This window comes from Castor canadensis, chromosome 5 (genome assembly GCF_047511655.1).
Source record: "Castor canadensis chromosome 5, mCasCan1.hap1v2, whole genome shotgun sequence".
Taxonomy (NCBI): Eukaryota; Metazoa; Chordata; class Mammalia; order Rodentia; family Castoridae; genus Castor; species Castor canadensis.
Window position 1 is genome coordinate 42,651,640 of NC_133390.1, and position 16,060 is coordinate 42,667,699.

Consider the following 16,060-nt stretch of genomic DNA (forward strand, 5'->3'; position numbering starts at 1 on the left):
AAGATTCTGAATCTGGAGGTGGAGGGAGAGCATGCTTCTGTGTTCTGGAGCCATGAAAAGCATATGAGAAAGATGTTCACAAATTATACCCCACTTTGATTATTTATAAATGCTGACAACTCCTCCAAGTAATAATATAAAATATTTCTATATTTGCTTTACAAAAACTGGAACCTTGTTATCTTTATTTGGTATTTAATTGAAATCATCTAATCTATGATGAGTATGAAATTATTACCCCATCCCTTTAGAGCTCAAAATCATATCCAAATCATACATGGATGAAATACTGTAGGAAGTGATAACATGGTGTCACAGAGAAATTACTACTGATTCTACAAACATCTAGATGATAACTATCTAAACCATAGTATCTACAGAGTATAGAGATCTTACCATTCATTGAAAACTCATATTTATAGAGAATTTCCAGGTGCCTAATATAACTAAGCATCAGCCCAAAGACTTTATGAGGAAGACACAAAAATGAAAAAGCTTAAAAGCTAAAATGCTACCTGATAATTAAAGAACCATTCCAAATTGGTCTGCATGTCCTTAAATAAAATGACAGCAAAGATCTAAGTCCCAAGGGGAATGAAATTATATTGGATGGGCTATATGGGTGAAGATTATACAACTGAGATACTTTGGACTTACCTAAGTATTTTGGATAAAAATAATCCTGAAAAGCAAATAAAGAAAAAATACAAATTAGCAAACCTAAATTTCATTATAGAATTAGAACTTACTTTCATAATATGTTTTTATATTAGAAATACATTGCATATTACATTTTCACATTATAATTTTTCTTTAGTAAAATATACTAAGAATAAATACTACTAAATCAGCAATATGCCTAGGCTTAGAGCACTATTGATTAATCAAATTATGTTTCAAAAACTTGTAATATAAAACCAGATTGTACTTAAGATGGTAAACATAATCATATATATCCCCTTTTAATAAATTTTTTCAATTTTTTCACACTGGTTAGATACACATTTGACACATTTTATGTCATGATGATTATACACATTGGATTCAATGATGAATAGCGGTGACATAATTTGAAGTGAACTAAAGTGAACATTTATATCATCTGATGTCCGTGTAATATCTTAGTTATAAATTGGCTGGGTAAGAAAACTTTGTAATTCATGAATTTGGACTGAGGAATGCATTTTATGAAAGGGAAAAATGTTTTAAAAATTCTGACAGCTCCCTGGCTCATCTACAAAAGCATTCTTAAATAATAATGTATCTAACAGTGGCACTAATAGCAACAAAACACTTCATGCAAAACCAGAATTTTTGCACCAAAATACTCAGTGTTTCAGCTTAGTGAATACAGAACATGCCTTCTTCCAGTGCAAAGTCCTCACTCTTTCCTCCTCTCACATATAAGCATTCACATCACATATCTACTAGCTTGCAAAGAATTACCTAAACTGAGCAATACAGACAACAGTGCTGTTTTCTCCAGGAGAAAAGCCAGGAGCATTACCCACCACAAAAAGGGATCAAAGAATGATGTTATGATGGTAAAAGGAATATATTAGGCTAGTCAGTGAGGAGGTAAGTATAGGGTGAATACTGGGGATATGGACAAAGGGGATTATGATGTGGACAAGAATGGGGGAAGGTAGAGAATGACAAGCAATAACAACTTTTCTTCATTTTTTTGTTGTTTTCTCTGCCATCTCTTTCTCTTCTGTCAATAAAACCAATGTGGGAATTAGTGGTGAGGAAATGCATAAATGAGTTTTTCTTCTCCAGCATGTTTTTTTTCTTTCCCTTGTGGTATTCTACCTCAATTTCTTTGTTACTTAAAGGCTAAAATCTAAGAAAGTACCTAGAATGTTAGAAATATACACTCAAGTATTCATGAGTGATATAATAATATGATATCTCAAGCACACAGGCATGACTTAAAACATTCCAGCAAAACAGAGTGAATGTGATTAAAAAAAATAGGCAAAACACAAATAGCAGATTGCTGATAACTGTTGAAGGAGAGCAACAAAACAGAGAGGAACATTTTTATCCAATCCTGGAGAGATTAAAAACTAAGCTTTGGGACTGGTGGAATAACTCAGGGGGTAGAGTGCCTGCATAGCAAGCATGAGGCCCTGAGTTCATATCCCAGTACTGCCAAATAAATAAAAAATAAAATGATCTTTGGGTACTTTGAGAAAAATCCTCTTTGAATTTAGAATCTGTGGAGGCACAAGGAGCAGCCCCAGAGAACCCAAGTTGCTACAGTTCTGGATTAACTCTAATGACAGACAACTGGTACCTACGCATCAGTTCTAATGGGACTGGGAGCCATGGCAGAGGTACTCTGTGTATGTTTTCTTCCTCTTTTACTCTAGGTTACATAATTCATTTCGGGAAAAGTATCGGTGGTAACCCTGTAGGTTATCTGATTTGAACTCCCAGGTCACATTAATTCTTTGAGACACTATTTATACTCTTCTACCTACAGTACATGCTAGAGAAATCTTCTCTTTAAAAAATTGAAGGGATTAATGATAAGGTCTAGGGGTCCTATATTTCTGTATGATATTTAGAGGTCTTCATAATTATATATTTTCTGAACTCACTTGGAAAGTTGTATGCACAAAAGATTACTGCTGATATAAAGCTAGTTCAACAAGCTTTCCAAGGGTTGAAAGATTAAAAATAAAGTACACTGAGTATGCACAATACTGTAATACATGCTCAGATGAGATGGCCCTGTTTCTAGAGCCTCATTAAAAATAAATAGACAATGAGTGGTGGTGCTACTCTATAATCCCAGCACTCAGGACAAGTCATAGATGCTGAGGCAGGAGGATCTTGAGTGCCAGGTCAGACTGGGCTACACAGAAGTCTGAGATCAGTCTGGGCTACATAGTAAGACAATGTCTCAAAAATGAGAGAGAGAGAGAGAGAGAGAGAGAAGGAGAGTGGAGATAGACTTAAAAGAAGCATAGTGACAAACACATACACATTATACTTGAGATATCTCCTCTACATTCAATATACCATAGAACATATTGTGGTTAGGAAAAATATTTACAACCATTAACTCAACACTATTTACTGATAATGTGGTATAAGTGAATTATATTTTGGTCAGAACATGTTGTCAATGTTAATAATGTCTTCCTAACAAACCTACTTTCCTTTAAAAGTATTTCCTCCTGAAATTGAAGTGTTTGCCTGTAGAATGTAATATAGAAAATCATTAAAATGGAACACAAGTGAACTTAGGTTGGAACAATTTAGTCTATAATTGTATGTCTAGCAGTGTAGACTTGGCAGTTTCCATGTAGTCTTACCGTTTCAGGGTTATTCTCAAAGACCTCCCTGGCTTCTTCTTTATTACACAGTTCTTCAATGCATTCTCTTTCAAGATTACCCTTTTTGGTTTCTTCAAGCAAAGAATTTGCACGACGTTTCCTAACCAAGACTTGTGAAGCATGTTGCCTTGACAAAACTAAAGGAAAAAGTAAGTTTATATAAATAAATCCTCCATTGCCTTCTAATTATTTTAAACAACAAAAGTTAAATTTTTGTCTATAAATTGTATGATTTATATATATATGCTAATCAAATTTGCATGTATGTAAATATTATGCGGCAAATACATAGAAAAGAGTTTAGAAATCAGTAAAATCAGAAATGTAAAAGGGGAGATAACAACAAACACCATGGAAATCCAGGAAATCATCATCTGAGACTACTTTCAGAACCAATATTCTAATAAATTTGGAAAATCTTGAAGAAATTGACAGATTTCTAGATACTTATGACCATTCAAAATTGAACCAAGAGGAAATTAATCACCTGAATAGATCTATAACACAAAATGAAATTGAAACAGCAATAAAGAGTCTCCCAAAAAAGAAACATCCAGGACCTGATGGATTCTCTGCTGAATTCTATCAGACCTTTAAAGAAAAACTAATACCAACTCTCCTTAAACTGTTCCATGAAATAGAAAGGGAAGGAACACTGTCTAACTCATTTTATAAAGCCAGTATTACACTCATCCCAAAACCAGACAAAGACACCTCCAAAAAGGAGAACTATAGGCAAATCTCTTTAATGAACATCAGTAAAATAATGGCAAACCAAATCCAACAACGCATCAGAAAGATCATCCACCATGACCAAGTCGGCTTCATCCTCGGAATGCAGGGGTGGTTCAACATACACAAATCTATAAATGTAATACAGCACATTAATAGAATCAAAGACGAAAACCACTTGATCATCTCAATAGGTGCAGAAAAAGCCTTCAACAAAATCCAACACCACTTCATGATAAAAGCTCTAAGAAAACTAGGAATAGAAGGAAAGTACCTCAACATTGTGAAGGCTATATATGACAAACCTACAGCTAACATCATACTTAATGGTGAAAAACTGAAACCATTTCCTCTAAAATCAGGAACAAGACAAGGGTGCCCACTATCCCCACTCCTATTCAACATAGTCCTGGAATTCCTAGCCAGAGCAATTAGGCAAGAAGAAGAAATAAAAGGAATACAAATAGGTAAAGAAATTGTCAAAATATCCTTATTTGCAGATAATATGATCCTATATCTTAAAGACCCAAAAATCTCTACCCAAAAACTCCCAGACACAGCAAGGTGGCAGCATACAAAATCAACTTACAAAAATCATTACCTTTTCTATACACCAATAATGAACAAACTGAGAAAGAATGTATGGAAACAATTCCATTTACAATAGCCTCAAAAAAAATCAAATACCTAGGAGTAAACTTAACAAAGGACGTGAATGACCTCTATAAGGAGAACTACAAACACCTGAAGAAAGAGATTGAGGAAGACTACAGAAGGTAGAAAGATCTCTCTTGCTCATGGATTGTTAGAATCAGCATAATAAAAATGGCTATACTACCAGAAGCAATCTACATGTTTAATTCAATTCCCATCAAAATCCCAATGACATTCATCATAGAGATTGAAAAATCTACCCTAAAGTTCATTTGGGAACACAAGTGACCGTGAATAGCCAAGGCAATACTCAGCAGAAAAAGCAATGCTGGAGGTATCACAATACCTGACTTCAAACTATATTACAAAGCAATAGCAATAAAAACAGCATGGTACTGGCACAAAAACAGATATGAAGACCAGTGGAACAGAACAGAGGACCTGGATTGAATCCACACAGCTATGCCCACCTTATTTTTCACAGACTCCAAAAATATACAATGGAGAAAAGACAGCCTCTTCAACAAATATTGCTGGGAAAAATGGTTATCTGTCTGTAAAAAACTGAAACTAGATCCATGTTTATCACCCTGTACTAGTATCAACTCAAAATGGATCAAGGACCTAAATATCAGACATGAAATTCAGATGTTAGTACAGGAAAGAGCAGGGAATACTCTGGAAGTAATAGGCATAGGAAAGGTATTCATTAATAGAACCCCAGCAGCTCAGCATCTAAGAGAAAGGATGGACAAATGGGACTTCATAAAATTAAAAAGCTTCTGCACAACAAAAGAAGTGTTCTCTAAACTGAAGAGACCACCCACAGAGTGGGATAAAATATTTGCCAGCTATACATCAGACAAAGGACCAATAACTAGAATATACAGGGAACTTAAAAAACTAAACTCCCTCAAAATCAATGAACCAATAAAGAAATGGGCTGAACTAAACAGAACCTTCTCAAAAGAAGAAAATCAAGTGGACAAAAAATAAATAAAAAAATGCTCACCCCATCTCTAGCTATAAAGGAAATGCAAATCAAAACCACACTAAGAGTCCACCTCACCCCTGTTAGAACAGCCATATCAAAAACACCAACAACAATAGGTGTTGGCCAGGATGTGGGGAAAAAGACCCTCGTACACTGCTGCTGGGAATGCAAGCTAGTGCAACCACTCTGGAGAAAAATATGGAGGCTTCTTAAAACTCTAAACATAGATCTGCCATATGATCCAGCAATCCCACTCCTGGGGATATACCCAAAGGAATGTGACACAGGTACTCCAGAGGCTCCTGCACACCCATGTTTATTGCAGCGCTATTTACCATAGCCAAGTTATGGAAACAGCCAAGATGCCCCACTACTGATGAATGGATTAAGAGAATGTGGTATTTATACACAACGGAATTTTATTTAGCCATGAAGAAGAATGAAATCTTATCATTCGCAAGAAAATGGATGGAACTGGAGAACATCATTCTGAGTGAGGTTAGCCAGGCTCAGAAGAACAAAAATCGTATATTCTCCCTCATATGCTAGCTTTAGATCTAGGGCAAATACAGCAATATTGTAGGACTTGGGTCATATGCTAAGGGGAGAGCACATATGGGAGGTATGAGGATAGGTAGGAAACCCAAAACATGAAAGTGTTTGATGTCCCCACTCCAGAGGAACTAATACAGAAACCTTAAAGTGACAGAGGTCAATATGGGAAGGGGATCAGGAACTAGTGAAAAGGTCAGGTAGAGATGAATCAATTCAAGTTGTAATACACTTGTTCATTTAAGCAATGCTAGGAATCTCTCTGTATAGTTATCCTTATCTCAACTAGCAAAAATGCTTTGTCTTTCTCATTATTGCTTATGTCTTCTCTTCAACAAAATTAGAGATAAGGGCAGAACAAGTTCTACCTGAAGCAAGGGGCGTATGGGGAAAGGGAGAAGGTAGGGGAGGGGGGAGAAATGACCCAAACAATGTATGCACATGTTAATAAATGAATTAAAAAATTTAAAAATAAATAAAATAAAATTATCACAGACTAAAATATTTCAATTTTTCATGAGTATTTCTACCATATAGAATTTCTGTTTGGCAGGTATGGAGAGGTAAATGTTTCAGAAGTGAATGACTGTTATGTACTGCTTTCTGCATACTTGCCTAGCATGTATGTGACCCTGGGTTTAATCCCTAATAGAACAAAAAAACAAACCAAACAACAGCAAAAAATCCAATTCTATAAAGGTAAACTATAGATAAACCCTTCAATAGGACTGAGCAATATATATGCTGATGAAAAATATTTTTAAAGTATCAAAGATCATAAGATAGGTCTAAGTACAGATTTAAATATAGCATGAAAAAGAAAGAAAAACAAGAAATAATCTGAATTACATGTCACATATAAACAGATGAATTTTAAAGCACTTGGATTAGAGGAGTGAAGGCTGGCATTTATTCAGAAGTAGAAAAGGCACTGGTGGCATTAAAACGTTGACCATGGACCCCTATTCTGGAACAGATGAATGAATGAGTAGAGGAACAATGCCTGAACTGTTTAGCAACAACAGATGTGAAATAGACATCTACTTACTCCAGGGCTTAATTATAACTTTTAATTTACAGCCCTACTTTAGGATAAATAATTACTCTGCCAGTGTCTCTGTACAATTAAAGCCTTTGATTTAGCCATAGATGCAAAAGCAGTACATATTAGTTATTCACTCCCAAATGACAAATACTTCCACTCAAAAGACAGAACAGCCAGCTTGTTATCCAGGGGAAAAAATCACACTGGCCATTTCTTTTATTTAGTTTGTTTGTTCTTGGTGAGTAATAAATGAAGATACTTCATTTGAAGGAAATCAGAGTTCAGAATTTGGCAAGGTGTGAAAAAGAAATTTTCTATAATCCTCTTTTCTTCTCTTGACTGCTAGTTTGCAAACTAGTTATACATCATGAGGTTACAACAGGAGGTCTCTTTCATAACTACAGCAAGATTTTTATGCTGTCGGATTCCCTTGTCCTTCCCACTAAGATACCAAAACACCATCTGATTTTACGTCATAGTCCAAGAAGTTAACACACAGGAAATGTTTGGGTTTTTTTCTATTTGACCTATTTTGTTAGGATGGCTCACTGGCCTTTTATGTGTATTTATGTGCAGAAAATCAATGTGCAAACAGTTCTCGGACACTAAAAGCAGCAGGGAAAAGTTGGCTTAATTCTGCAATAGTTCACTTCTTTTAGTCTCCCTCAGATCTCTGAAGCAAGCATATACGAAGTGTGCTTAGAAGTTTAAAGGGACTCTGAGTGTTGAGCTGGGGTTGTAGGTCAGTGGTAGGGTATGTGCTTAGCAAGTGTGAGGTCCTGAATTTAATCCTCGGCATTGCCAATTAAGAGAATTACAGATCTCAGTGGACTCCCTTTTGAGTCTTAGGATATTATTTACTTTTAAAGTGAGATTTTTGTAATATGGGTATATCATTGAGAAGGTATTTATAATTCAACAATTTCTACCAGCCTTTCATAATTTGCCATTGAATCACCAAAAAGCTGTAAGATGTAAATAATAGTGGAAAAAATGATAATTTATATTGGAAAGGATAGAAAATGATTGTGATAAAGAATCAGGGGGGAGGAAAATTATCCAAACATTAAGGAAAGGGGCACTTAACATGTAGAAATCAAGTCCACCTTAAAATAAGAAAAAGAGCAGCCACAGACAATGTGCAGAACCTGCTTACCTCCTCCCATAGCAAGCAAAATGATACAATAACAATTTGTGCTCTATTTGGCAAAGTTTTATGAACTAGAGGTTTATGTTCCCCGAAATGCATATGTTGAAGCCTTAAACCTAGTGTGACTATATTTGGAGATGAGTCTGTTAAAGAAATGATTAAAGTTACATGAGATCATACAGGTGGGGTCATGATCTATGGAATTAGTCCTTTTATAAGAAGAGATACCATGTGATTCTGGTGAGGCCTCTGTCTCTCCACATGCATGCACCAAGGAAGGGAGCTCTCTCCTGAAGCTGAATTGTTCAGAACCTTGATCTTGGACTTCCCATTCTCCAGAACTGTGAGAAAATACATTTATATGACTTAAGTCAAAAGTCTGTGGCATGTTGTGATAGCAACCCACAGAGACTAATACAAATTTTGGTAAGGTTTTATTGTCACAAATACCTAAAAATATGGAACTGGCTTTGGAACTGAGTGATGGTTAGAAGCTGGAAGAGTTTTGAGATGCATGCTGGAAAACAGCAATGAAGGGAATAATGGCACAGAAACTAAGGCAATTCCAGTGAGGGCTAAGAAATAAAAGAAAGCTGGCGAGAAAGCCTTCATCTACTCAGACATTACATAAATAATAATGATCATAATGTTGGTATAAACATTGATTTTTAAGAGCCATTCTGGTGAGATATCAGACAGAAATATGGATCAGAGTATTAGAAACCATAATGAATGGCAACCCTAGCAAAGAACTTGGCTGAATTGTGTTATGTAGTCCTTTGTAGAATTGTGAGTGATGAATTTGGTTATTCAGCAGAGGTGACTTTTAAACAAAGTATTGAAGGAGTATGTTGAGGCTTTCTTACTGCTTAAAGAAAAGCACAGAGAAATGAATTGAAGAAAGAATTGTTAAAAAAAAAAAGAAGAAAGAAACCAGAAGTTGAAGATATGGAAATTTCTTGGTCTATCTATATCCCCCCAAAATGAGGAAATTCCTCTGAAGAGAACTTAAGTGTGTAGCTGAAGAACCATTTGATAATGAGATTAATATGAATGTGAAATACAGATACAATGAACTATCTATACTGAAGAAGACAGAACAGAAATTGGATTGTACTAGCAGAAATACTGCCATCTTGGACTAAAAGAAACAAGACAAATTGAGATGGAATGAAGGATGGCCTTGAATAAGGTTATTTTTCAAGCAAATGGAAAAATGACCCTGAAGACAATTCAGAGATCATCTGGGCTTCCATTCCTATCACAGAACCTAAGCAAGGCTACTTCCTCACATGGTAGGGCTCACTTATAATTTCACAAGCTATTGATTTTATTGAGGGTAGAGCTACATGGAGTCTTGAGGGCACAAACTCAGAACCAGATGCCCCCAGCAGGGTAGTAGGGAAAGTGCCACCATTCCAGTTGGTCCAGAAGGCAGAGCACTCCCTCAAAGGCTCTTGGAGGCAGGACCACTATTCCCCTTGCCCTGGAAGGAAGAGCATAGACCTAAAGAGGATTTTCTCAAGCCTCACATTCTAATGGAATTTACTTTGCTACTTTTTGGACTCCTTTCTTCCCTCCAATATCTCTGGTTTTGGAATTAAGAATGTCTATTCTATTCTTGTCCCACAATTGTACTGTATTTTTTTTAATGATGAACAATTGAAAGTGAACTTTTACTAGCATTTACTAAATGTACAAAGGTATTTCATTGTGATAATTCCATATGTATATAATGTACTTTGATCATCTCACCCCCTCTATTTTCTTTCTTATCCAACTGTTTTTAGAACATGGAACTTCTCTGCTATCACAGGTTCATAAATGGAGAAGAATTTTTTCTCAGAATGAATTTCACCTTGAGTCACATTTATATTTAGTTTCGATGATATTTAGAAGATATAATGTACTTTAGAGTTTGGAGATGATGCTATAATTGACTTGAGGTAGGTAGCCAGAAAGGGAACAATAAAGCAAAAAGAACTGAAGAAAGAGTGCAGTATCATGTCTTAGCACATTGTGCCAAAAATCTTGCTCCACCATTGTCCTGGTATGTTGATTGACTACTATTGTCCTGGTATAATGGTTCACCATGAATAATGATACTTCCTGGTCCATTGCCAACAGTGCCCAAACAGGGACTCTAAAGTATAGCCAAAACCAACATTCAGTACACCTCATTCTTAATGTAATTTCATGCATGCCGTTCACCTCAACACACCATCTTGGTTCTAAGGACACCTCATTAGGTAAACTACTCCTTGTCCCCAGTTCTTGGAAATTCCCTTTTTTATCAGAAATCTCTAAAATTATGTACATATCCTTAGCGTAATTATTAAACCCTATCCATAGCAAAAGTCAAAGACCCAACACTTGATTGGTTGGTTGGGCTGCCCTCCTCTAATCTTTAAGGGTGTACTTTGGCTTTGATTCAGTAAATCTTGCCTTCCCATTTACTTCAAAAAACTCTGCCATGTTAAGACTCCTCTGTGTGTCCACCCCTGAATTCTATTTTCAGCAAGACCAAGAATCTGCCATTTGTTTCTGCTGACATCTCTTTGGTGATACTGGAAGGACATACTTGAAGAGTTACCAGATCTGGTCAAGATGACTGCCCTTCTCAGAAGCTGGTAAGTGCATTTTCAACTGTCCTGCTTTGCCCTCTTGGTGATGAGATTCTCTCTCTCTCTTTTCTCTCTCTCTCTCTTCTCTTCTCTTCCCTCCCCCACCCTCCCCCTCTGCCCCTCTCTCTTTCCCCTGAAATTAAAGCTAAACTGTCTCATATTTTTGACATGAATCTAGCATTTACATTTCATTATGATGCTTGTCCCATGCAGACTCCCATGACAGAATAAGAGGGTCATGGAGCCTGGATAGACTGGCTTTAGGCTTTCTCACTCTGCACAAGTCAACCTCTATGCAACAATGCGGGAACACTGTGAAAATCATCTATACCCAATCTCTGCAGCTTCTCTTGTTAGGTTTCCTGTCAGGTTTTGATCTTGTTTTTTTCCGAACCACCTCAAGTCTTCTGTATGGATCATAGTCCACCTTGTCTTACATCAGACTATTCATCTCATACCTATTTTACTACTGTTTCCATGGTCGTGGGGGAGGAGCTATATAATTACTTTTACTTTTTTTGCCACAGCAGCAAACATTTCCATGTAGGGCAACACTTTATTTGAACTAAACATTTGAATACTTTGTTTCAATCATTTTATTTCCCGTTAAAAGACGCAAGGAATGATCATTTCTTCTCATATGCCTGTCTTACGTATCATCTGATTTCTTGCCACCATGTGCAAAATTGTGGCACCACCTCATTTAGTTTAACTTGGATTTATTATAAATGCCAAGAGGTCCACACTTAACAAGAGACAGGAACAACGTTCCCAAGGGTTGAATTCTTTCTCTAGTGACACTAACATTTCAGCTGCAGAGATGGATTTCCAAGGGGGGTCCTGGGATCTCAGGAGATCATGGATAAGGAAGGATGGTAAGTCTGGGGCACTTCACTCTGGCCTTTCCAGGAGAACCCAGGAGGGATCATCATTCCAGAGTGGCCACCACTGAGTCAGAGTATGGACTCCAGGATCCTGAAATTGGCAGGGTCAGGATCACTCCCCCACAATGACAAGGACAAGCATGCTAGACTTCCTTCATTTTCTTTTGGGATTCCTGCAGGAGGAACATGTCAGTCAAATTTACTACCTTCCTGCCCATTGCTTTGTCTCTTACAGGTGGTCTGGGTTCCCCAATCAATTCTTATTAACTACCTTGTGGATGCATTGCTGGAAGCAACTATTGAAAAAGAATGCATCCCACAAGGTAGTCAATAAAAATTATCCAACCGCTAACTTGGACCATCCTCCCCAAGGATTCTGAGACAGTCCTCACATCATTGGTAATGCTCTAGTAAGAGAACTTAGGGAGCTCAAACAAACAAAGGGAGCCTTATATAATATGTAGATTACCTCCTTTTTTGTAGCCCCTCAAAACAGGTCTACTAAATAAATACTATTGTCAGTACTAAACTTCTTTGCAGCCACAGGATATAAAGTCTCACCTCTGAAAGCTCAAATCACTACGCAGTAAGACTGTTATGTGAATTTCACCTTAACTCTAGGCAAGAGATCCCTCTCTCTTAAACATTCCCACCCCCAAACTAAGGAACAATCAAAAACATTTCTGGGAATGGTGGGATTGTATAGAATCTCAATTCCAAACTTTTGAGCTTTTCCCAAACCTTTTCTTTTAAGTCCTAGAAGTGAGGGAAACAAAGACCCCTAAAACAAATGAAAGGAGCTCTTGAGCTCTGCCTGGGACTGCCAAAAAAAGAAAAGCCTTTCTGTTTATTTATTGAACAAAAACAAGGAATTACCCTGGGAATACATCTTTTGACCCATAGCTTACTTCCTCAAACAACTGAACTTGGTAGCACAGGGATGGCATAGATGCTTGGGGATAGTTGCCATCACTGCCTTAAAGGTAGAGGAGGCTATCAAATTGACTTTGGGGAAAACTTTAGAAATTTTAACTTCACATAAGGTTCAAATTGTATTGGAAGCCATGGGCCATCAATGAATGATTGGTGGTAGACTGAGTAATTATCGGGACACTCTACACATTACTCTATTTTTTTTTTTTTAGTGGAACTGGGGTTAGAACTCAGTGCTTTATACTGCAAAGCAGGCACTGTACCACTTGAGCTATACCTCTTGTCCATTTTGCTCTGATTATTTTTGGAAATGAGGTCTAGTGAACTATTTGCTTGGGCAGGCCTCCAACCTTGATCCTACTGATCTCAGTCTCCCAAGTAACTACAATTACAGGTGTGAGCCACCTGTAATATCTGCCTAGCTCAGATATTATTCTTAATGTGTGTCAAAAACTCAATTCAGCCTCTCTACTGCCCTGTACTCACTCTTACATAGAAACTATAGAACATGTATACTCCAGCAGGCCAGATCTAAAGGACCAACCTTTGCAAATCCAGGCTTAATCTGATTCACTGATGGGAGTAGCTTTATAAAGAAAGGCCAACGACATGCAGGCCACTCAGTGGGCGACGCTAATCAAACTATGGAATCAAGACCTTTACCAGGAAACTTGCCCTTACTCAGGCCCTCAAAATGGTAAAGAACAAGAAGCAAATATGTTTATACTGACTCTAATATGTCTTTGTAGTTTTACAGTCCCATGTGGATATCTGGAAAGAGGGAGGATTTTGAAACTGTAAAAACTCTCCCATTAAATATGGCCCTGAAATTCTGGGCTTACTTCAGGCAGTCCAAGGTCCTCAGGAAGTAGAGATGCCCACTCTCTAGGGCTTCAAAGAGGCAGCTCAGAGATAATACAGGAAAACTTTGCATTTGGCAGGGCTGCCAACACAGTAGCTCTTTCACTTAAACCTGGAAATGAGAAAATAGACCTTTTCCCCTCTAGTTTGGGTTTACCAACAAAGCCTGTATATATTGCTCAAGAATATAATCTAGAAAAAGAAAAGATCCTCTTACTTTCCCAATCCCTCCAAGGAAAGGTTACAAACAGCATACATGATTTCTGCATCTGGGCCAAGTTGCCCTCTCCCAATTAACAGGGGATTCATCTCTGAACAAGAAATACAAGATACCATCAAACAGGTGACCTGCACCTGTGCATTATGTCAGATTGATACTACAGGGAATTCTTCTAAACCTCCTCCCCTGTTACAATCTGTACAGAGGAGAGGAACCTTTCTGAGCGAATACTGGCAATTGAATTTTACTCAGGTTCCTCCTTGTGTAGAATATGAATATCTTTTAGTGTTTATTGACATAGTCATAGGATATGTCAAAGCCTTCCTAATCTGTACTGAAAAGGTCAAATGCTTACTCAAAGAAATTATACTAGATTTCAGCTAATAAGAACTCTATATAGTAACAATCAGTCTGCCTTATACCATGCAGTCACTGGCCCAAGTCACTGAGGATCATGATCTATTACTTACATACTCAGCCTGGAGGCCTCAATCCTCTGGGCAGGTGGCATGAGAAAACCAGACCCTGCAGAAAACATTAGCCAAGGAATGCCATAAAACCACAGAACCACAGCTTAAAATGCTGTCCATCCCTTTCAGAGGGTAAGAATTGTCCCTAGGACTATATACATCTCAGTCCCTTTGCGATGACTTATATAAGACCTTTCCAACTTCCTGGTAGACCCAGGGACACAGACCTTAATTCAACATGACATTAACTTGGTACTGGTACAATAAGCAATACAGCAATCAGGTAACCAACACTTGATCATAATACCCATAAATCTCCAATTCGGCCTTAAGATTTGGTCCCTTTCAAGTTATACAGTGTCAAATAACATTTGGGAGTAAACATCACTTTGAGCACCCCAATGGCTGTTGTAAGATACCTCCATAGTTGTGTTCACTTGTCTCAGGTCAAACAATACTTTCCAGAACTAGATCCTGATGCTTCCTGGATCTGTGAATCAACCAAAGACTTCAAGCTGCTCTTCAAAGAACAGCCATTAACTTCCTTCACAGAGAAGTGAAATGCAAAAAGGGGATAGATGTATTATATTCTTCCTAATCTGCAGTATAATTATGCTTCTTATCTACTGCCTTGTCCATCTATGCTTGCTTTCTGAGGGATTAAATTACTTTTCTTATTCAACTCCTAACAATCAGACTTCATAAACCATGAATGGGCTTCTTGTTCTTTGGTTTATCCTCACCTCTACCTTTTGCTTTCATATATCCTTTGCTCCATCTAGTTTGGCACATTCTTTCCTAAACAGTGTAAGGCCTCCTGTTGGATCTGTGTTGGGTCCTATCCAGATAAAACCTATGTGGCATTCCAGGCCTGGCACAGAGTTGGTCCCTAAATTCTCTCTAAGCTCATTCTGAACTTGTATTTGGCTCCAACCTTTGGCAGGTGATTCTAGGGCCTAATGAATTGCCACAAGAAATTTAGATTAAGATTCCCAAGACCCTAAATCCTCAAATCAAACCATCACCAGGACTATCTATTCTGGAATAAGACTCACCAGCAATTCTTCTTTTCCTTTCTGTCTAAAATCAAATCAAACTCAAGGAAAGGCTTTACAGTTACTGAAAGAAACTAATGAAAACATTACTCTCTGATTAAATAGTACTGGCTCCTCAATTTTTCATTATATATCTGCCTTCTTCAACAATCTAAGGCCTGTTGCACACTTAAATAAGGCCCATCATGACACTCCTGTCTCATATGGGTACTGTGATAGGCAATCGCCAGTAGACTGTTCTTATTTTTTCAGTCAACAATCTTCAGTGATACAAAATTATTATCTGTTTAGCTCAACTGTCTTAGTACTCAATAAAGGAAAATGCATTGGGATCCTCACCTGCTGTATCCTCACCTAGTGAATCTTCACTGTCAGAATGCTCAAATACCACATTTCTTGCACAAACATGACTATCCCTTAACAAGAATGACAAGTGGGCCAACAATCATGCTTTTGTCATAAATTCTTCTGGCAACTGGGATATAATGGCTCTGAGAACTATAATTACTATCAAATTTTCTGTCTTACTCCCCCAAGGC

General features: G+C 37.3%; 1 protein-coding gene across 1 annotated transcript in view; it reads right to left on the reverse strand.

Moving 5' to 3' along the window:
- The window catches only part of Pros1 (protein S), an 80,605-nt gene that overhangs the window by 53,077 nt on the left and 11,468 nt on the right, over window positions 1-16,060 (reverse strand). Inside the window, exons 2-3 of the mRNA XM_020183693.2 lie at window positions 3,327-3,484; window positions 658-682 (exon numbers count right to left, since the gene is read on the reverse strand). Coding sequence (XP_020039282.2) covers window positions 658-682; window positions 3,327-3,484 — 183 coding nt within the window. The remainder of the gene's footprint in view (window positions 1-657; window positions 683-3,326; window positions 3,485-16,060) is intronic.